General features: G+C 51.2%; 1 protein-coding gene and 1 long non-coding RNA gene across 3 annotated transcripts; one reads left to right on the top strand and one right to left on the bottom strand.

Annotated features, from left to right (window-relative positions):
* The first annotated feature begins 1,708 nt into the window (after nucleotides 1–1,708).
* Nucleotides 1,709–10,013, top strand: Bean1 (brain expressed associated with NEDD4 1). The gene is made up of 3 exons (XM_027938973.2): nucleotides 1,709–1,769; nucleotides 7,324–7,474; nucleotides 9,265–10,013. Exons 2-3 carry the CDS (start codon nucleotides 7,362–7,364, stop codon nucleotides 9,602–9,604), a joined length of 453 nt encoding a protein of 150 aa, XP_027794774.1. The 5' UTR covers nucleotides 1,709–1,769; nucleotides 7,324–7,361; the 3' UTR covers nucleotides 9,605–10,013.
* A 1,977-nt stretch (nucleotides 10,014–11,990) lies between these two features.
* Nucleotides 11,991–15,488, bottom strand: LOC139702708 (uncharacterized). 2 transcript variants are annotated; one of them, XR_011705278.1, is made up of 4 exons: nucleotides 15,064–15,488; nucleotides 14,625–14,682; nucleotides 13,766–13,940; nucleotides 11,991–12,442 (listed from the first exon to the last, which is right to left on the bottom strand). It is a non-coding gene; the product is annotated as an uncharacterized lncRNA (long non-coding RNA). The 2 variants fall into 2 exon arrangements; XR_011705277.1 differs by having other exon boundaries at nucleotides 14,625–15,488.
* Between the last annotated feature and the right edge of the window lie 7,498 nt (nucleotides 15,489–22,986).

Below are 22,986 nucleotides of genomic sequence, written 5' to 3' on the forward strand. Positions count from 1 at the left end.
CCCAAGGCACGTTCCTAGCCCCAGCAAAGATGCTGTACCTGCTGCAGGCAAGGCTTTGAGGAAAGTGCTGGGAAGGGATGGGAAGGGAGCAGCAATCACAGCTGAATGTCCAACCTCTGCTCGGCAGATGCACAAACCCTCAGCTGAGATAAAAAGCCCTTCTACAGCTACCAAGGCAAGTCACCACCGAACTCTACTTATTAGCATCCAAGACAGAGGCCTGCCATCACCCCACCCAGGCTCATCTAGAGTCACTCATGCATGCAGTGGGCACTTCTGCTGTGCCCAGCCAGATGCTGAGCTTGAGGACACAGAGGGATCCAATGTGAGGTCTGGAAACCACGCATGATTCTGTGTAGCACATGCCCATGATCCTAGGCAACAGGGGCTCTGACTTGGGCTCTGGGAGGACAGGCAAGGGGACCTCTGAGAACAGGGCCCAGGAATAGTCTGTCCTCCCCCAAGCTTGCTCCTGCCCCTGAGGTCAATCAGTATCCAAAGCCAGAGACTTGGCTGGCAGCCTTAGTTAGGGTTCCATGCAGGGCAGGGGATGGTGGAGAGGAGTAAGCGCTGGACCCTGAAGTCCATTGGCTGTGCCATGGAGTAACTGGGTAGCTGTGAGCTGGTCTGTTCACCCACACCCAGCCTCAGTCCACCCATCTGCGAAACAGGAGAAGCGAGTTGGAGGGAATTCCATGATACTCACTAACAAGATGTAGCTGTCTCTGAGCAATGCAGCTGGTGCTGTGGCTACTCCTGGTGATTCTGACCCCTTCCAGCACTCCAGCCCTTAAGATCCCATGATCTAATCTCTGTGGAAGGACAGTCACTGCCATTCTCAGGAGCTTCCTTTTGCAATGCTCTCAGGGACCCAGGGTTTGGCTGGATGCCAGTTGCACCACCCCCTGTCTTCCCTGAACTCACCTGCTCTCACTCCAAGATCACCTCCTCTGAGAAGCCTTCCTGGTCTAAGCCACCCCCTGACATACCTGGGTCATTGCAGCCCACAGTCCCAGGCCTCCTGAGGCCAGCCAAGTCCATCCTGATAATACGGCCACCTTGTGTATCTACTGCCCCTTCCCAAGACCTGGATAAAGTTTTGTTGAACCTTCCATCTCATATCTTGGTGAAGTACAGACCTTTCCCATTGCTGAGAGTCATGGGTTCGAGCCTTAGCTCTGACACTAAGTTCCTGTGTGCCCTCGGACAAGTCCCCTTGCCCTCTCTGTGTTTCCCTTTTCCTGTCTGAAAAGTTGAACTCTGGGGACAGAGGCTTCAGAGGAGAGGAAGAGCAATCAGCCCCCCACTTACTACCAGAAGCCCCTGCAGACAGTGGGGTGAGGCACTGTTTCCCTGCTCCCTAGCAGAAGCCGCCAGGATAGAACCCATGGGGTGGACCCCAGACTATCTTCCATTGATTTAGGAATCCATAGCTCCCAGGGCTGCAGGGTGAAGGAGGAAGGTGTGGCGGGCCTGTGCTCAGTGTCCTTTCTCTCTGTCCACAGTAGCACGATACAACCGCACCAGCTACTTCTACCCCACGTTCTCGGAGAGCTCGGAGCACAGCCACCTGCTCGTGTCTCCTGTGCTGGTGGCGAGCGCTGTCATCGGGGTGGTCATCATCCTCTCCTGCATCACCATCATCGTGGGCAGCATCCGTAGGGACCGACAGAACCGGCTCCAGCGTCACCGCCACCGTCACCACCGCCACCATCACCACCATCGCCGCCGACACCGCCACCGTCACCGAGAGTACGAGCCTGGCTACGGTGAGCTACTGCCCACCCTGGGCCCTGCAGCCACCAGCATATTTGTGATTGAACCCAGGAGGCATCCAGGAGGCCATGGCTCTGCCAGGCGTGGTGTGGAGTGGTCAGGGAAGGCCTCCTAGAGGTCTTGGTCCATCAGGAAGAGCTCGCAGGTGCCACCATCGTGTTCCCTTTAGCATGGGAAACCCAGAGGGAGGCCGAATGGATCCCTCTAATGGAGAGAGAGATGGGGGCTGCTTGGGGGAACAGATTGGCAGGAGCATGAATGGGTGATGGATTGAGTGAATGGTTCAGCCTTAGGGTGAGGGGATGGATGGACAAGTGGGTGGATGGATGGGTCGATGAACGGGATGCTTCAGTGGGTTAGATGGGATGGGCAGGTGGAGGATGGAAAGCTGGGGGTGGTGGAGGGGAGAGGGGAGTAGGTATGGGAATGAGTGGATGGGTCAATAGATAAATTCTCAGACAATTTCCATTGGCAGGAAAAAGCCAGACCTCCCTGCACAAGAGCTGCACGGGGGTCTATCTGCTATCCGAGGTCACCCACCAGGTGGGGAAAAGCAAAGCAGGCCCAGACCCTGAAATGCAGAACTGACGTGAGCCTCCTGGGAGCCCAGAGCCATAACAGGACCTAAGGGGCTTTCCCCTTCCAGGGGCTGGCGAAAGAACAAAGGGAAATGTTTTTTGGTTTGGTTTTGTTTTTTTTTTTTTTTTTTTTTTTTTTTTGCAGTCCTGGGGATTGAACCCAGAGCCTTACACATGCTAGGCAAGCACTCTACCACAGAGCTACATATCCAGCCCTTTATATTTTTATAGGGTCTTTCTAAGTTGCCCAGGCTGACCTTGAACTTGTGATCCTCTTGCCTCAGCCTCCTGGGTAGCTGGGGTTAGAGGCCTGCTCTACCACACCTTGCTAGAAAAGTTTTTTAAACAGATTGAATCTGATGAACCTGGGCCTTTGCAGCCCTCCCCAGCACACCCTGCTGATCTGGTAGGAATGAGATATTTCTGTTTTCTTTCCACTGAGTTAATTGGCTGTAGAAGGAGCCTCCTTTAGCAATAAGAGATGCCGGAAGCCAGCAAGCAGAGGGAGGCCTGGGAGCGCTGGCCGATGGGCCAGGAGCCCTCCCTGTGTCCTGGCACTTCTTATGCATAATCTCATTGTGCAAATTTCTCACAGTGGTCCTGGGGTGGCTTTTAATTGTCACCCCAATTTACAGATTAGGAGCAGTTAAGTAATGGGCCTGGAATCACCCAGTCTGCAAGTGATGGATCCAGAACTTGAGCCCAGGCACTCTGACCTGAAAGTCCTTGGGCCGACCACTGCGCAGAGAGCCTGGGAGGCCGGGCAGTCTCAGCCATGAGGGGAGTTGGCACTGGGGGAGATGCCAGTGGAGCCACCCTGGGAACACATGCGGGTCCAGCAGACACTCCTGCAGCCAGGAAACCTGCAGACCTGGCTGTTGCTCTTCTGGGAGGACAAAAGCAAGGGACCAGACCTCAGGCAAGACCCACAGGGCTATCATGTGTCAGGGGCAAAAGTGGCCACAAGGGAAGAAAGACAGCTGATTAGCGGGCTGCCCTCCGTAACCAGGAATGAGGACGGAAGAGGCCAGCGTGCATGCATGTGTGAGACTCAGCCAGCCCAGCACCCCCAAGTCCCTAGGAGCCAAGGATGCCCAAGAAGACAAGTCAGAGCATTGCCTAGACGAGAATGGGCCTGTCCCACTCTGGCATCAACAGCCTGGCACTAACCCTGGGGAGGAGGCAGGGCTCCTCCCTCAAGCCCAGGTACCACCTTCAACCACTCCACACCCCAGGATGGAGCCTGGCAGACGCAGGGCAGCCCACCTGCCTCTCCCCTTCAGTACCCGCTGCTCCTCTCCAAGCACAGACCCACTCCTTCCAGACTCTGCCCTCTGCTGACTGCCGTTCCCCAGCCTCTCCAACTGGCCAAAGCCTTTTAGGCCCAGCTCAAATGCCACCTCCCTGTGGAAGCATCACCAGCCCCCCTGGCCCCTACCAGAATCAAATGGAAATCCCTCTTCTCTGTGCTTCCTTGGCATTGTACCCACACCTCCGTCAGTGCCTTGGTCATGGGGTGACTATGTGGCATTCATGACAGCAGGGCCTGCATGTGGCTCCCCCCCCCCCAGGTCTGGGACCTGGCACTGGGCCCAACCCAGAAGTTCACCATGGGCAAGGGAAGAAGCCACCTCGCTTCATCCTCACAGCAAGACCTTGGAGCGCAGGCCAGGGGTCTCCCTGAGATTCCAACAGAGAGGGCTGAACGGTCAGCCTGGCCCTTGAGGACCTGAAGGCAGGCCAGACCCTCCTGAGCAAGGTCCCGGCTCTGAGCCCCAGAGCAGGCAGAGTGAATGGAGGCCACAGGCACACCAGTTCCAGGGCCAGGCCTTGCTAGCCCTCGCTGACCTACAGCAGCCCCCTGTGGAGCTCCTGCCTCCCTGCCCCACTTCTGTTATCTGGCTCTGGCACCTCCCTGGGGCCTGGGCAGGGAGTCCAGGGGCACTGCTGTCCCACACCTTCCTCCAGCCTTCTGGAGAATACGCAGGGGCTGCTGAGAGCCTCCGGAGGACACCAGGGATGAGGGAATATGCTCTGTGACATCAGACAGCCCCCACCTTCCACAGTGGAGGTCTCCCATCTTTCAGACACTTCCCCCCTGCTCTGGGGACCAAAACCCTCCGGGTCAGTCCCCTGCCCCTTTGGCCGCTATTTCTGGGACTTCTTTGTGGATTTCTTTCTCCTGCCCCTTACATGTCAGAGCTCAACACTTTCCCCTGTCCTCTCCCTACACCCACTAGCTGCTTCATCTCATCTACCTACCCATCTTCTTCCGTGCAGCTGCCTCCACCCCTCCCCCAAGGTCCCTAGACACCCCTCCATGGGGACTCACAAGCACCAGATTCAGTATCCAAATCACCTTCCACTTTTTTTGCATTTACTGTGCACCCGGGTAAAAGTTGTCTCACCTCTCTGTGTCTATAAAATGCTTACACAGGGACCCAGCCCAAAAAGTGATTGTAAAGACTATATAAGAAGAGCACTGGCTAATAATTCCATGCTCCATACAGTTAACTATTTTCATTATTTCTCCTTCCAAGAAAACCTGCTCACAGACCACCTGCCCTCACCGGCCCACCCACCAGCCTGACCTCCCAGGCACCCAAAGGGATTGGACATGATCACAACCATCCTCTGCTCAGCACCACTCAGTGGCTCCCCATGGTCCTCAGGACAGTGTCTGCCTTCTGCTGCCCACAGGGCCTTTCCGTCGTCTGGCCAGACAGAGAGGAGCCAACCAATGAGGGGGAGGGAGAAGAAGAGATTGTGTTTCATAAGATGGAAAGATCTAGAGCATTAGTGGTGGCTGCCTCTGTCTCCTCTGGCTTCACCTCTCAGTCTTTGCCTCTGATAGAAAGTGTGGGAGTTTGTGGGTGCAAGTTCTCCTCCTTCCCCCTCCGGGAGCCTGTCGAGGGAGGGTAACCCTGGATTGGGTTAAATAATGAACTGAGGTATTTCTTAATTTTGGTAAAGAGGAGGCATAGAAAGATTTCACCTTCCGTGAGGCAGAAAGCGGGGCTCCCGAGGCCTGACCCATCTGTACCCTAACCTGGAATCAGGAGAGGCAGAGGATAAGGAAGGCCTGAGGCCATTCCTTTATGGTGGGGAAACAGTGGACTGGTTTCTCCCCAGCTCTTCCTCGGGAGCTCTGCCCAGCCGAACGTCTGGGATTGAACTTGGTCGCCTGTGGACTGAGGTCTGAGCTGGGAGAGGAACTCAGGGCAGCCTCAGTTTCCCCAAGATGCTCAGCTTCTGAGAGGACCAAGAGAAAGCAGGCCAGGAAGAGGGGATCAGCAGCAGTTTTCCTGGGCCCTACTGGCTGTCAGGGCTGCCCACCTTGTCTAGGAAACAGCCCCGGCTCTCTCGGGTCGGCTGCAGCCTCGTCCCCTGTGGGTGGAACCTCCCCTGAACCCAAGACCTTTCCCAGCAACGTGGCGCTGGTGGACGCAGGGTCTCTGGAGGCCAGCCGTCCTGGTTCAGGGTCTGTCCTCGCCCAGTTGTCTTGTGCTTTGATCTTTCCTGGATTTCTTCCTGAACTCCTTCCAAAACTTCCGTCTTTCAGCTGCTCCCCTGAAGGGAAACTCATCTCATTTTAGCTCCCTTTTTTTTTTTAACAGCATATGATATTGGGCTCATTTTTCCTAGCACAAAAGTCATATGTGTTCATAATAGAAAGCCTTAAAAATACAGACGATATAAAGAAGAAACTAAGGGTCATGATCCTACCATCGGGACAGAGCCACAGATAATGAACACGTACAGAATGTTGGCCTCGGAGAGCTTTCTCCACACCCATAAATAATCCTGGAATTAGACCTGCAGATGTGGTTTCACATCAAGGTCTTTCCACTCCTGTTAAATCGGGAGTGGGGAAAGGAGATGAGGGGAGTGGGAAGAAGTCTCTGGGTGGCACAGGCCGTATGGATTCCAACTCCCTACTTTATTGGAATGTGACCCTGAGCCTTAGCTTCCTGGTCTGTACAGTGGGCACAATGCCAAGCCCCACCCCTTGAGGGAGTCTCCAGGAGCCCTTGGGGGTGGGTAGACTGCATGTCTCAGCCATCTTGGCAGCTTCCGTGACTAGATCTGCCAGAAACTTCTATGATGAGAAGCTAAGACATCCAGCTGCCCTCTGACCCTACCATTCTCTGTGTGACCTCAAGCAAGTCACCTGGCCTCTCTGAATCTCAGCTGCAGAATGAGAGACTGATGCTCCAGCTGTGTTCATTAAGCAGTATGATAGGTCCAAGAAAATGACATTCTGTGGTCAAATGCTGGACTAGCGCAGTTAGCTGTGCGTCTTAGCTGCAGGACTTTTCAGGGCTAATGTGTGGTTTCGAAAAAATAAAAGAAAACAAAGTACGTGAAGTCACCTGATCCATTACACTCCCTTCCCCGGGCACCTAAGGGAGTGACGCATGGTTGCGGCAGGAAAGGCTAAGGAGATCCCAGAGGCCTCTGCAGCCCTCATTCCTGGACCCTCTCCCCCACATTTTTCATGCCCCAGCCTGACCCCACTACCCACAACCCCTGGTCACACCACTCCCTTTCTCATCCACCTCTTGCCTCAGCTGTTCAGGCTCCCGGCTTCCGGCCTGCCCTCTTCCCCAGGCTAATCCTCCAGGCAGCCCTTCCTCCAGGAAGCCCACCCCAGCCTCCCAGTTGGTCAGGCCTGTCTCTTCTCCCACAGCCCCTGGACTGCCAAAGCTCATGACACACTGCCCAGTTCTCAGCTGTCTCCAGGACAGGGCCAGGACAGGGTGGGCTCTGCTTCCTCCTCCCTGTGACCCCATGTCCAGCACAGAGATGGCACTCACATGCCTGTGCTGTTGCTGAGTGGTTGGAGGTAGCTGCACTGGTGAGAGGATGGTCAGATGGAGACAGCAGAGCCTCATTGGCCTCAGGTAGACTCAGGAGGCCAGTCCTTGGCACTGGCCCAAGGCTCAGGCTGCTGGTCTGTTCCCTGCAGCATCCGACGGACACACGTACAGCCGTTCAAGCCGCAGGATGCGGTCCACCTGCAGCCCTGCAGAGGACTGGCCCCCGCCCTTGGACATCAGCTCTGATGGAGACGTGGATGCCACGGTGCTCAGGGAGCTGTACCCAGATTCTCCGCCAGGGTAAGGAAGCCACATGGGGGAGGGGCCCGTGAAAGGGTAGAGCTCTGGACACCAAGGGAAACAGCAACCCCTCTGCATGTTTCACAAACGCAGCAAACATCTCAGTGAGCATGGCCATCTCCCTACCCCTCCTGACCAAGTAGTCCCCTTGAGGCAGGGTGTGACTCAGCAGATGTCACCAGGACGCACCAAGAAAAAGACAAGCGGAGCTTCTTCCAGACTGATGAGCAGGGATAAAGAAGGGGTGCCCTTGGTTTAGGGAATAACAGCTACCCTGAGCCCATTGGGGGTCTGCTCCTCCAAGTGTCTCCCTGGGGAGTTAGATCAGTAGAGTATTAAGTTATTCCAGGGGCTGCGGGATCAATTTCCTGTTAGGGAGAAAAATCTATTCAGCTTCAATATCTAACACCAAGAACTCATCCCATCCCAAGGCCAGCCTACCTCAGGGGCTGCAGGCTCAGCCAGCCCCTGGCCTGGCAGGTCTTGGTATGTGTGTGTGGTCAATCCTGTCTTCCCAGTCATGTCCCTCCTCTTTCCCACCCTACCCCCACTCCTGCCCAGCTCTGTCCAGGCACTAACCCAACCAGCCTGGCAGGCAGAGGCACTCAGCCTGGTGCCCCTTTTGCCTGAGATAAACCCAATGCGCAGGGAGCACTCCACCTTTCCCGGATCCCAGAGAAGTTCCCTGTGCCGCGCCACATCAATCAGAAGCAGCTCCACTTGGCCTGTCCTTCAGACAAGCCACGCTGGACAGAGGTGGTGTCCTCAGGGCCCAGCTGGCCCTTTCCCACATGGACCAGAGCCACTGAGCTCCCTGGGGGAAGGAGGTATGCACATCCTTGGGCATAGCCTCTGGATCAGTAGGACTCCTAACCCTGGGTCACACCCCCAGGTATCCACCATATCTTCTTCCCACCAGGAAAACCCAGTAAGTAGGGTTTATTCACCCCCTTTCTACAGACAAGGAAATGGGCCCTGGAGCCTGGGGGAGAATGTTATGTCCATTGCGCCTGAGGACCCCCAGAGAAAGTAGCAGTGAGAAAAGAGGTGGCTGGACAGGGGTTTGCTGGACATTGAGTCTCTGCTCTTAACATGGGCGCTCCAGGCTCTAGCTCCTTAGTATGATCCACCAAAGCCTGAATCACATCTATCAGGACAAGAGTCATTGTGTCCAGCCTGCACTCAGGGCGATCAGGCCTGTCCAGGGGAGTTCTTCCCTAGGGGCATTTGGGTCCTCTTCTCCCAGCCACCCATAGGCAGACCCCCCAGCAGTTAGCACATGAAGAGGGGAGAGGAGTCACAGCCTCCCTCAGTTCCCTACCTGGGGACCGTCAGGCCCTGGACAGCCTCGTGCTCCCTCCCCTCCTGCTCCCCCCACTCCTGCTCCCCCGGGCACTGGGAGGGACAATTGGTGCTGTTTTCCTTGCACTCCTAAGCTCAGAGGGGCCCCGGGACTCCTTCCTAAAGCTAGAAGACAGCTGAGGAATGACTTGAGCTGCTTCTACCCACAGAGATGGCCCAGCCTGGAAAGTCTCCCAGGCAGCTCTTGTTCTAAGGAATCTGAGCCCCAGAGAAGTGAGTTCACAAAGAACAGGAGGAGGCCTGATTCAAGTTCAAAGCCCAGGTCTCAGGGGTGCAGAGGTCCCCTTTCTTAGTAGGGTCTCACTGGAGCCAGCATGGATGAGGCCCAACCTGGTCCACAGCCATCACTTCAGATAAGAAAGACACCCCCACACCCACTCCCAAGACCCCAGGTTTAGCAGAGCCTGAGGGAGCCTCTTCTTTTGTAGTTATGAGGAATGTGTGGGGCCAGGGGCCACTCAACTGTATGTCCCCACGGACGCCCCGCCGCCCTACTCGCTGACCGACTCCTGTCCCATGCTGAACGGCACCCTCCACTCAGGCAGCAGCCACAGCCCCCATGGACACCAGCAGGAGCAGAGGACCCGGGGCCAGAGTGGCCTCCGCACCATCTCCATGGACATGCTGCCCCCTTATGAGGCCGTGTGTGGACCTGGCTCCCCATCTGGCCTGCTGCCATTGCCTGGACCGGAACCAGGGCCAAGGACCTCACAGGGCTCACCCACCCCAACCCGAGCCCCAGCCTCTGGTCCCGAGAGGATTGTTTAAGTGACACAGCCCACCAGCTCCAACAGGTCCCTCCAGGCTGAGTCACATCCTTGTGGCATACATAGGCACTCACACACACACACACACACACACACACCCCAGTATGCACACACAACACATAGATATATACGTGGCTATACACATACACACTGACATACCCCATGTGCACACACAGACATGCCCCACACGTGTGTGGACATGTGTGCACACACAGGGGACCCCCCACACCCACACAAAACCTACCGGCAGAGGTTTCATTAAAAATGAATGAAGCTCTCTGACCTCCTGTCTCCTCTTCCCCAGCCTGGTGGTTATGCTGCTGTGGATGGTGCTGGGGGAGAGAGTCGAAGTAGGAAACTGGCTTTCTCTTCCCTCTCCCCAGGCTGTGCCCAAATTGGTTCTGCCTCCAGAAACTGCTCAACCACCCCAGGGCAGCTGCCTGCCCGACCCCTCCCCCAGGGCTTGTTCTCGTGGGAGGTGGGGCAGGCCCCAGTGAGGTTCTGCTGTGTGCTGTGCCTATCTTTCAATTCCAGGGCAGAAGAGCCACATCACCATCCTGCCGCTTACAAGGTGGGGACACAGGTCTGGGGGCTCAGGCACAACCTAGAGGCCCTCACAGCCCACTAGGCACCTCCCTTAATCCAGTACCCTCAGTCTGGTGGTGCTAGGGGAATTCTCTGAGAAGCCCACCCCAAGCTACAGAGGTGGAAAGTGCCCTTGGTAAGTGTGCAGTGGTGCAGGTGGGTCACAGTAGTTCCCATGTCAGTCCGACCACTGCCCAGGGCTGAGGGTCTTCAAAGAAGTCCAGGTGGCCTCACCACAATATTGCCTGGGCACCACTATGAGGCAGATAAGGGCCCCTCATTTAGCATGTGCCCAGCCAGCCACTGTGGCCTGAGCCCAGATGGGCTGGAGCTGAACCCCACCCAGGAGCCGGTGCTGTCGTCCGGGTGGCAGCTCACAGCTGGGAGCATTAACATATCCTGGCCTTGCCTCTCCAGGGTGTTTGCACATACAGAATAAAGAGGGTATGAGCCCCTTCAAAACCACCATGCCATCATAAGAGGACCAGTGCCCAGCCTTGCTGCCAGGGTCCTGCCATAGAAGGAGATACATGGGGTCAGCCTCATTGTAGAAAGGCTCAGATCTTGGCCTTTGAACCCCAGCAAGAACATGTCCATAACCTAGGTGATTTCTGAAGACCCAGCCTGCCGAGGTCTTCAAGCATCTTTGAGGAGTATCCCTGCCAACATCGCCAATGGCCGGGAACAAGTTACCCTGCCTCCCTCCTTCCCACCCTTTTTCTGCCCATCCTTAACAGCAAACCCCGCCCCCAGCCCTCCTTCTCCCCACATTTCAATTCCTCCAATGAAGGGCTAAGACAATTCAGTAATCCCTTTCTTCAGGAGAGGGGTGGCAAAGATGGCAATCTTGAATTTTATTTTCTGTAGAAATAGCATTTCTTCTGGTGCAGAGCTGAAAGGAGTCCACCCAGAGGTATTGTCGCGTCCTGTGTGTCGCACCCTGGAGCCCCCAGACTCCACCTGGGGGAAGGACCTTGTTTACAAGCAGTTCTGTCCAACTTTGTGGTGTACTGTTTTCTAGGCAAAAATATCTGTCTGTTGTACTGTATAGCCTTCAGAATGCACCCAGGGATGAGACCCTTTTAAGAAATGCATCCTGAATCTGTATCCCTAGAGAGTGCTGGGGGAAGATCAGAATCCCTGCCTGCTCCTCAGTGTTTGAGGATGGAGCTGAACAGCTTTTCTTGTTCCTGTGGACTAGGCGCTGAACAAGCAACAATGTATCTTTTCTGTGTTCAAATAAATACATCATATCAATAAAAATGTAGCAAAAAATGACATTTTCCAAGAATACATGGGTTGGGGTGGGGGGGCTCTTGCTGCTGAAACTGGAAAGGAAAGGAAACCTCAAACAACCACAATCTGAAAATACGCCTTCACCTGGATGGCATATCCTGTTCCTTCTCAGGATTAGGAGTCATTGAAGCCTTGTCACTTGCTGTGAGGTAGGTATTTGGGTAGTCAGTGATTTCCAGGAGATCCTTTTATGTGTTTAACCTCCCTGAAACATGGCATTGTCTTGGTGTAAATGTCCCTAGGATTGGCTATCAACCAGGGCCCAGTGGTCAGGAAGGTGACTCTGAGATAAGGAAGCACAGGCTCCTTCCATTTCCCCAGTCCAGTCTCCAGTCCCAGTTGGAGGGGCTGAGGTCAGCTGTCCAGCACCCACTGCCCACACTCTGAGCCCACACTGCCACCTGCTGGCTCGCTGCTGCCACTGTTAAAGTGAACAAGTCTGCCCTTCAAGAATGAGGACACTCCAGTCTCCCACTTTGAAAGCCATTGCCCACAGACACACGTAATTGTAGATGAAACTTGTCATTTTGATCCTGGGCTTATCTTCCACTCTTGGGATGTGCCATGAGGTCGAACCCATTCAAGCCTTCCATTTTCAGGACGAAACCCTATCTGCTAGCCTCTCTTTCCCACCCCCCCCTCCATATTTTTTAGTGGTGCATTATAATGGTACATACATAACAGTGGGATTTGTTGTTACATATTCATATATGCACACAATTTAGCTAATACCATTCCTCCAGAGTTTCCTCTTCATGGTAATGGTGTCCAGTCACATGCTGATATCAACTTGAACCCCACACACCAACACTCATTCTGAACATGGGATCCATGGGTTCTTGTGACTGTTGGGCTCTTGGTTCTTCCCATCTCCTCCATCCAGGTATGTCCATAAATGGCAGCATGTTCAAGTTCCTTTGCACATTCTTACAAGGAAGCTGACCTTTTTGCCAGGGGCCTAAGGGATAGGGACCAAGGAGAACACCCTCAGTACCTGGGCTTAGCATGACCCCATCAGGGTCCCAAAGAAACAGGAGGTGAAGCTGTATCAACAAGAGGGAGCAAGACCAGACCCTCGTCAACATATGGATCTGAGGGGCTGATTGGAGAGGTGATCCCAGGAGAAGCAGACAGATGGGACAGGGAAACAAGGAGGGGGAGAAGGTCAGTGAGGATGTTGTAAAGCAGGTTCTTTTGCAAACTCCTGAGTTCTGTCCAATATGGCAACTCTGAGAGGCAGAATGAATCACACCTCCCAGTCAGCCTTCCCAAGGGGTGAGGGAGATGAATTATTCATACACCAGCTCTCAGCAGGCATTGTTTGGTGGCTGCTCTTTGGGGGATTTTGATTCCTGCCCCTTGTGTAGGCCAAGCGAGTTCCTCTGGTCAAAGAAACTCTTCAGATAGAGGAGTTGAAACTGGTGGCCAAAGAAGCCATCATGCTGGGCGGCATAAGCTGCCACTGAGTCAGCATGCGTGGGCACAGTGAGTTCCTGGGTCTCTGGACTGGGCACCAACTGCATCTGCCACATCTAAGGAACAGACATCAACCAAGAGAGGGAGGAAGGAGTTGATACAAAGTGTGGCTGTCCAAAGCCACAGGGGGACACACCTACTGTCACCAGCCATGCCTGCATGCACATGCAAACCAAGTTCTGAGACATGCTCGGGCATACCCACTTACATGGAACTGTCACAGCTCCGCTACTTGGGGTTTTATACACATCTGCTCAGATAGTTTTGGTGCCCACCCTAGTGCCCTCATGGGGGTTCCAATGCACACTCAGGTATCACACACTCCAATGCTACCATCCTCACATTTAGGAGTTCCCATTCATGTCCACCTGCATGGTTGACCAGAGTCTGGGCATGAACAGTGCAAGGATAGGCAGTTTCATTAGGGCAGCAAATCTTCTGTTCTGGGCTGGGGTCTGCTCTGCTTGACTTCACATCGGACTCCCCTGAACCCAATTGAGTACTCAGGAGCCTAGAATTACTATCTCTGTGTTTGGGGGTGGGTGTGCCTCTGCCCCCTAAGTTACTGGGCCTGCCCAGCTTGTCTCCCAGGACTGCAGCTCTCCAGGCATATTGTCACAGCCTCAGCTATATTACAGCTGACCATCCTCACCAGTGTGACTCTGGGGTACCCAGGGTTCCTGTGGCACATGGTCCACCACCAGGGTTGAGTAAAGAATCATCCCTTGACAAGCTGTGAGCCTCATCACCCTCCCCCATTGCTCAGTTTCAATTTGAAACTTCTTAAGCAAGAAAAGATACTTACTTGGTGTAACTTAATGGTCCAAGTGATCATTCTAACTTCAGACATGACTGGATCCAGAAAGTTCTAGAACATGGGCAGATGTGTTGTCTACCTGGGCTCTGCTCTCCACTATGTTGCCTTCATTCTCCCATTAGGACAATAGCTATGGAAGCTTCAAGTCTTTATGTGTTGGTTCCTAATCCAAAATGAAGAAAGACTTTCTCCCAGAAAACAAATATCAACCCTCAAAGAAAACAAATTGGCCTGGACACATGCTCATCCCTGAACCTCTGAATGGCTGGGGCTGGGGCGAGTCTCTGGTTGGCTGGGCCTAAATCAGATGTCCACTCTGGGGAGGGTATCAGAGGAAGAACCAAATCAGTCTCTCCTGGAATGGGTTTTCCATAGGAAAGATGGAAGGAGGTTGGAAGGACTGGGCAGAACAGCTGGCTTTTCCATATTCCCTTTGTAAGGGGACAGATAGATGAGAATGGGGGTCAACAGGTCCAAACTCTATCCACCAGCTCCAAGCCTGAGTGACAATTTTCAGCCAGAGGTAGACAATGACCATAGGGTAATGAAAGCAGGTGCTGGGTCAGGGGAAGGCAAGGATCATTGCTGACCATGACCCATAGCAGAGTAAGGGGAGTCAGACTCAGCCTCCAGCAGGGCTTGAGAGTGCCAAAGCCACTGGGCACCATTTTGAACCCATCCTGGCGCTCTCCCCATATTTCCTTATTGTGGAGGTACAGGGCACTGGGACCAGAGGGACCTAGCTCCAATACCCACTAGGACGGGCCTTTAGCCAGCTGGAAGAAAATGGCCAAACTCCACACTAAGAATACTTTGTGACTTATAGACATGCAAGAAATATACCCACCCATAGTTTGGCTGTTACACAGCTTTTTTTTTTTTTTTTCCTGAAGAACAGCATAAATCTGGGAAAACAAAAACAAAAACAAGGTATGGATCTATGAAATTGAACCTGAAGCTCCAGTCCAAACATTGTATTCTCCCCAGGGCCATCTCACCATTGGCTCCTGCCTCTCCTCCTCCCAGTCTCTCCCTTACTAAACTGTTCCCAACTATTGGAATAATCCTTCCCCGTCTGAGGTCCCAATGTCAGGGCCAAGCTCGTTCCTCTCCAGGTGTGGGACCCACATGGAGCCAGGAGGGGTTATGAAATGGACAACTAGCAGGAATGTACAGTTCCATTCTTAAGGAAATAGGTCCCTGCCTGTGTGTCACACACAGACTTGATGACACAGTGCTGGCTCCCAGACTCCCTCTGCCCAGGCAGCACCCATACACACACACACCTGCTCTCATTCTCCCATTAGGACAATAGCTATGGAAGCTTTAAGTCTTTATGTGTTGGTTCCTGATCCAAAATGAAGACTTCTGCGTTCCTAGCTCTGCAGGCACCTGGAGATGTTGGGAGTACAGGCTGTGAGCCCCGGAGTCCTTCAGTCATCAGCTCATCTTGTGACCTTGGGCCAGACCCTTCCCTTCTCTGGGCCACAGAGCCGTCACCCTCCATCCTCCAGGCCAAAGCAGCCCTGCAGATAGATCCCTTGCCCCATCTCCCCACCTCCACCTCCACTGTTCCCCTCAAAACTAGTCACACTGGTAGGCGGAAAAAAACAGTTTCTCTCTAAGCCACGGCTTAGAAAGTGTGAATAATGCAATTAACACCAAATCCAGCAGCTGGAGGAGGCTGCCGTGGACCAGCGGGGAAGCTGGCACTGGAGAAGTGGGCTGGCTCAGACACAAGAGGGCAGGGAAGTCTGGATCTAGGCACCGTGCCTGGTGTTCTCACAGTTGGTCTTGGCCGTGCTATCAGAGATAGGGTGGCAGGTGGCTCACAGCTACTGGCCCCCATAGCTGAGAACTAAGATGTGTGGTTAAACCAATAAGTCACCAAGAGCAATACAAGAATCACACAAGAGGGAAAGGAATTAATTTGAGAGTGCCAATTTGTGAAATTTGGGCTATTAACAAGGAAAAGATAAAAGCCACTTCAGTCCTCACTGCAGGGAGCAAAACTGCCAGGGATCAAGAAATGAAAGAGAGAAAGAGATTTGAGACACTTTTGTTTTAGTCTGACCCTCCCAGACCTCACATTTCATACCCTTCAAGACAACTAACTGTAGGGTCCAGAACCCTGCCACTCTCAAATATATATATATATATATATATATTTTGTATCAGGGATTGGACTCAGGGGCACTTGACCACTGAGCCACATCACCAGCCCTATTTTGTATTTTTTTTATAGACAGGGTCCCACTTAATTGCTTAGTGTCTCTCTGTTGCTGAGGCTGGCTTTGAACTCGAGATTCTCCTGTCTCAGCCTCCAGAGCTGCTGGGGTTACAGGCGTGCGCCACCGCACCTTTGCTCAAAATGTTTGGTATTATGGACACATCATGGCTTTTCAGATAGCCTGGGTCCACTTCCAAAGATGTCTACACCCTTATCCCAAGAACAGGTTACCTAGTGTGGCAAAAAGGACTTTGCAAATGTGATTAAGTTAAGGACCTTAGGATGAAGCAACTTAAGACTGGCCCCAATGCAGTCATAAATAAGAAAGAAGCAAGAGGATCAAAGAGAAGGTGTGAGAAGAACAGAAGCAGAATGAGGAGAGATGAAAGACTTACAGAGGCTCCCTGATGGCTTTAAAGATGGAGAGAGGACCCTGATCCATCCATTTTATGTTGCTATTGCCTGATACCACAGACTAATTTATAAAGAATAAAAGTGAACTAGCTCACAGTTCTGGAGGCTGAAAGGCCCAAAGAGGGGCCACATCAGGTGAGGGATTTTCTGGTTGGTGAGGACTCTATAAAATCTCGGGGGTGGTACAGGGAATCACATGAGAGGGGCATATACAAGGACAAAGCCAAACTGACTCTTATAACAGACCCACTCACAAGATAACCTAGAACTCATTAACCATTATTCCACAGATGGATGAGTCCACTCAGAGAGGCAGAGCCCTCATGACCAATCACCTTTTAAAGATCCACCTAGTCCCACCTCTTAATGCTTCACAATAGGGATTGAATTTCAACATGAGTTTTAGTGGGGACCTTCAAACCATAGAGGGGGCACAAGCCAAGGAATACCGGTAGCCACTAGAAGTTGGAAAAAGGCAAGAAATGGCTTCTGCCTGACAGCCTCCAAAAGATAGCAGCCCAGTGAGTGATTTTGGACTTTGACCTCAAGAATCATAAAATTATAAATTTTTGTACTTTTAAGCCACCACATTTGTAGACACCTGTTAGAGCAGCAATTGGAAACTAGCACACTTGGGTTCCAATCCTGGCTCTTGCTCTCTCTGCCTCAATCTCCTTTGCAAAAGAGAGGAAGGAGGATTTGAATAAGCAGTGGACAGAGGCTTCTTCAGCAATCCTTAGCCCCAGCCATGGTGGGCCAACCCTCTCCCCACCCTCTCACACTGGCTTACCCTGGACCTGACTATGTTTTCCATTCAAGGTGAGGTTCAGGGGGAAGCCAAATGGTGATCAAATGTGACCCTGGATTGGCTACCTATCCTTTCTAAGGTTCAGGATCAGATGAGCTAATGTGTGTGAAAGAGTAGCACTCAGTATTAGACACAGACGGACTCATCTAGACCAATCTATGAGAGGGAGAGTTAAAGGTTTGCACAGGGAGTGTCCTGATACAACGCAATGGGGGATCCATTTTCAAGTCCAACTGCAGCTGGGAAATGATTCTAACCAAAGGGAGGTGAACTGCTCAGGCCCCGAGTTCAGAAAACTTTGCAGGTAGGCAAGGGGAGCTGGGGGCAGGGAACAAAGAGACCCCAGGCATGTTGAGCCCAGGTCTGAGGCAGCTCCAAGGCCAAGCGCCCAGATAGTCCTGCCCCTTCCTGGTGACAAGAGGCACAGGAGCCCAGCAGACTCTCATACAAAGCAAACAGGTGCAAGGACCTGGTCCAGGGCCCAAGGATATAGCTCAATGGTAGAGCACTTGCACTTGCCTAGCAAGCATGAGGCCCTGGGTTGACCCCCAGCACTGGGGGAACCAGGAGAGGGAGGAGGGGGAGGAGAAAAAAGAATGAGAAAAAAAAAAAGGTCTCAACCAATTCTCACCAGGAGCTCAGTTCTCCTGGCTATGAGCCAACTGAGAGCAGGGATTTTAACTCATTTTCTTCTGAAGCCTGAAGCCTCCAGGCCAGCTGGATAGGACATAGACTGGCTACTCAAGGACAGCACTTCTCCACACACTAGATGAAGCTATTAAAAAAGAAAGCCAGCATCTAAGGTGTTGGGAAATACTGTTGTGTTGCTACCTCCTAGAAGTTCACATCCCAGCTAGCCTGACACTTGACCCAAGAAGACCTGGAGACAAGAGGCCATCTGTCCCCACACTTATTTGATGATAGGAAAATTTTTACTTGCAAAAAGACAGATTAAGAAATCTAAACAAGTGCTCCTCTGTGAAGCACACTGTAAGGCATGCTGACTCAGGTGAGGTGAAGAGAGTCACTGAAAATGAGTGAATTGATTTATTAATTATTGGATGTGAGGAAGGGAAGGAGGGAATTGAACATACGACCACATTACTTTCAGTTCCCTTAGACCAAGGTGGAACCCGTGGCACACACCTGTAATACCAGTGACTCAAGAGGCTGAGGTAGGAGGATAGCAAGTTCAAGGCCAGCCTCAGCAACTCAGTAAGGCCCTAAGCAATTTAGTGAGATCCTGTCTCAAAACAAAAAGTAAAAGGGGCTGGGGATGTGGTTCTGTGGTAAGCACCCCTGGGTTCAATCCTTAGTACTAAAAAAAACCCAAAATGACCAAGGGGGTCCTCAGGCAGGAAGGATTTAAGGAGTATTGGCCTCACCTTCATCCTAGACAGAGAGAGCTGTCCTTTAACCCCTAGTGGGCTTGTTGAGACCCCAATCGGGAAGCAGAGTGTGCTGGGGGCAGGAGGGACACTGCCATCATCCTTGCATCCAGCATCCCATCCCAATCACTCAGCATAGCACCTAGCAGCCCATCCCAATCACTCAGCATAGCACCCAGCAGCCCATCCCAATCACTCAGCATAGCACCCAGCAATCCACACTGAAGCTGGTGAACTGTCAGTGTCTGGGGTACTGAAGGAGGGGGAAGCAAGGGAGCCAGACCCCAGGGGAGCTTCCATCCAAGGGAAAGAAACATCAGGAAGGAACAAGACTGGAGACACAGTAGGTCAGCAACCTCAGGAGAAGGAATGGAGAAAAAGGCCGAGCCTACCAGAAACATGGCAACCCCTCCAGGGCATCGTTCCCCTGGGCACCTTGTCTTGGGTCTGACCTGCAGCCTAGGAGAGAAATCTGGATCAAGGATTCCGGGGGCAAAAAAGGCAAGATAATTATTTTTATTTAATCATTGTACATTATTCATTATTTTCTGACCATTAACAAAAAAAAAAACATATTTCTCCCTGAACCTAAACAGAACTTTTGCTCCCCCCAGAAAGCCTGCTCCTCACCCCCTAGCATTCCCTGTCCAGGGAAGTGATCCACCATCTACTCACTCGTTAGAGCTCCATGCAGAATTTGTTTCACTTTTCTCTTTTCTTCTTTCTCTCTCGTGTCCCTCATCCAAACCCTAGCTCTCTTTTATAACATAATCCAAATATGTCCACTGCCCTCCTCCTTCCACAGTGACCGAAATTCATTTAAGATAACATCGCCTCTCAGTCCAGTCCCTGGAGGATCCTGGCCTCCTGCCTGGTTCTGCCCTCATTTCCCTGCAGCCTGTGCACCCCCAGTTGCCAGAGGACTCCATTAAAACCTAAGTCCAATCACAAGCCTCATCTGCTCAGATTGCTCCAGGGGCGCCCAAGGCCATACCAAGCCCTGCGGGCTCATCCCTCGCTTGCCCTCTGACCTCATCCCCTGCCCCTTTCCCCTTGTCACTGCAGCCAAGCCGCTCTGGCTTCTTCCAGGTTCTGGAACATGCTAGGCCTGACCCTGCCTCAAAGCCTCTGCATAGGCTGTTCCCTCTCCCCCTCCCCCTCCCAGCCTTCTCTCTCGTAATTCGTATCTTACCTGAAATATCCCCTTCTCTGAGAGGCCTTTTCTGACCAATCATATCTCTTAGACATCACCTCACAGTTCAATTTTCTGAACAAAGATTTATTTTTAATGTATGCAATTTTCATTTCCTCCACTGGAATATAAGTTCCATGAAAGATAAACTTCATCTTGTCTCACTTCCCACTGTTTCTAAGGGGCAACAAACCGTCAACTGAGAAGAAAATTTTAGAAAGTAGGTAAGATGAATAAGAAAACAAAAGCAAAAGTTACCACTTTCCACCCAAGATACCCAATGTTACCGCATTGGTACAATCCCTTCCAGTCTTAGGAAAAAATACACACACATAACATTTATAATGTTGTGCTCTGCTCTTATTTCTCAAGGAGTTATTTTATCATATTTTAGATTTAAGGACAAGTTGCAAAATCATACAAATTCTTTATGTCCCCCTACCCTGCTTCCTCTGAAGTTCTCATCTCATAGTGGAATGGTAAAGAACATTGATCAATTATTGAAACAGTATTGTCCACTGCACTACAAATCTTATTCAGATTTCACCAGTTTCCATCAACATTCTTCCTCTCCCCAGGAGCCTCTCCAGATCTCGCACAGCATTGGCTCATCTTCCTCATCTCCTCCTGAGTATTTTCCTTGACTATCAGGACCCTGGTATTTTGATCAGTTGTTTTCATCAGGTGCTTCCATGGATTTCATTTTTGACCTTCGGACTCCTAACCACTGAGTATGGAGTGAGGTACGCATCTATTTTTGTCTTTTTTCAAATGGTTACCATCATTTCAACACCATTTTATTACAGTCCACCTTAACCCCATTGACTTGAAATGCCACCATTATCATATACTAAATTTCTGCCTGTACTTGGGTTCTATTCCTAGGTTCTCCTACTCATCTTTTTGTCTATTCACAGGCCGGCACCATGTTCCTAATTGCTGAGGTTTTACATTATGGTTTTTACTTTTCATTGGTTTCATGATTTCTGCATGGTTTTGTTTTTTATATATGAACTTTAGTATAAAATGTCTAACTCTATAAAATAGTCTGGGGTGGTTTTATTAAGATTGCATTGAATTTATAAATTAGTTTAGGAAGAATTAATGTATTTATATTAGGTCATCCTATCCAAGAATGGATAAGGTTTAAGTCTTATTTAGGTCTTTCAGGAGTATTCTGGCAATCTTCTTGTATGATTTTGCATCTTTCTTAATAAAGCTATTCCAAAGTACTTAATCATCTTTATTACTATTGAAAATATAGGTTTATCTACCATTGTAACTTCTCTGTTGCTTTTGTGTGTCGATTTTATATAGTTCTACTTCACTGAGAAAAAAAATTTTTTCACCAAAAAAAAAAAAAAAAATTGGGGGGGGGGGAGCGGTGGTTAGTTTGATCATTAACTCTAGGGTATACTATCATAACAGAGTTAATTCAGTACCTCACCAGAAGGAGGCACTGAGGCTGCTGGTGCCCTCCTTCCTTAAATGAGGTTTTCTCAGCTATTTCCAGATGGGGGAGCTAAACTGCAGGCTTTTAGGGAGGCAGGCAGTGGCTATGATGCTCACCCTTGGCACAGGATTCAGTAAATATATACCAGGTAAGGATACAGGTGTTTCCCCCATCACCCTGACAAGACGCATGTTGAAAACATAACTGCAGCATCCATTGCCTTGGCTGTGGAGTACTCTACCAAAAACTTCCCCCTCCAATTTTCCAGTGAGGATGCAAGAAAGGCTGGTTGCCTCTGCAGCCAACGACAGAGTAGGGGAAGGGGCTGGAAGGAGTCAGGCAACCATTTCTGTTATTCATTTAACTCACCCTTCCTAGTTTGTGCAGCCCTACTCCCTGCAAAGGAAGAAATAGAATTCCAGTGTCCAGGAGAGGAAACAGGACCAGTGAGGCGAGGTAACCTGCCCAAGGTCTCAGAGCCAGTAACCAGGGAAACTGGGATCCCAGCTCCTGTTCTGACCCCAAAGCCCAGGCACCAGCCACAAAGTTAAGGGGCTCTCAAAAGGTAAGATTCATTGTTCACTGCTCATTTTTCTAAGCATTTCCTAAAATGAGTCTGGAACTGCCAAGTTCTGCCCATCCCTGAATACAGATAAATTTGCTCCGTGAATTAGGGAAAGGGCAGGGTGTAAGGTCACTGAGACCCATGGAGAGGAAGGTCTGCCAAGAAATGTGACACCAGATTAGGAAACCAACAGTTTATTGTGTAAGGAACCCCAGAGTCTCCTTAGTACAAAAGGTGTCGGCTACCATGGCATGAGAAGCAACCCCAGTTCTGCCTGCCCTCCCTCTTATGCTCTAGAATGCTGGGTACTGGGATCAGAGTCTCTGTGAAAAATGGGAGTATTTTTCAAAAGAAAAGAAAGGTCAGTTTCTTGTCCCATGGTCTGTAACTGCAGAAAGGTCATGCAGCACTTTTCAGAGATACAGCCCCAAAGGTCAGGCTTGGTCAGGCAGGGCCAGGTTAGAAACAGGTCGGTCAAGATATTCCCTGATTGATGTGGGAGGGTACGCATCCATGCTGCAAGGATGGGAAATGTCAGTTACTATGGTTAACAAGTCCATTAACTGCCTCACAGCCTAGTTGTTCCAGCATGTGAGCTGAACTCACTTGTTGCTCACCAGGCCCTAGTCCAGGGCCTCACAACAACCCTGAGCAGCAATGCTCCCATTTGACAGGTAAGATAACCAGGGTGAAGGGTGAAGGGCAGGTATGCTAAGGTTTCCTTGAATTCCTGGATGTCTGATTCAAGAAAGTGTAAAGCTAGAGAGGTGGTTCTCAAAGGGGAAGTTCCTGGACCAGCAGGCTCAGTGTCTGTAAAGTTGCTAGAGAACAGATTCTCAGACCCATCCCTGATGAGCTGAATGAGAAACTGTGAAGGTGAGACCCAGCAGTCTGCATCTTAATGAGCCCTCATTTGACTGGGATATTCCAAAGTTTGAGAACCACTGAGCTAGTGATCACAACAGCCCCGTCTGGTATACACTAGTCTTGAAGAAGCAGAGTCAAGATATATAGAAATTCAAGAGAGCTTCTGTGAAGAGCAGTAAATGCCTACACCTTCTGGATTCCATGAGATGGGCTTTATCTTCACTTCTGTTTAATGACAGCTTTGGCCAAGCTCCCATCTATGGAAACCAGAAGAATACAAAATTCACCCCAG

This window comes from Marmota flaviventris, chromosome 18 (genome assembly GCF_047511675.1).
Source record: "Marmota flaviventris isolate mMarFla1 chromosome 18, mMarFla1.hap1, whole genome shotgun sequence".
Classification (NCBI taxonomy): Eukaryota; Metazoa; Chordata; class Mammalia; order Rodentia; family Sciuridae; genus Marmota; species Marmota flaviventris.

Coding starts and splice junctions, on each gene's coding strand:
- Bean1 (XM_027938973.2), top strand. CDS start 7,362: ATGCGGTCCACCTGCAGCCCTGCAGAGGACTGGCCCCCGCCCTTGGAC. Junction 7,475..9,264: donor TACCCAGATTCTCCGCCAGG/GTAAGGAAGCCA, acceptor CTTCTTTTGTAG/TTATGAGGAATGTGTGGGGC.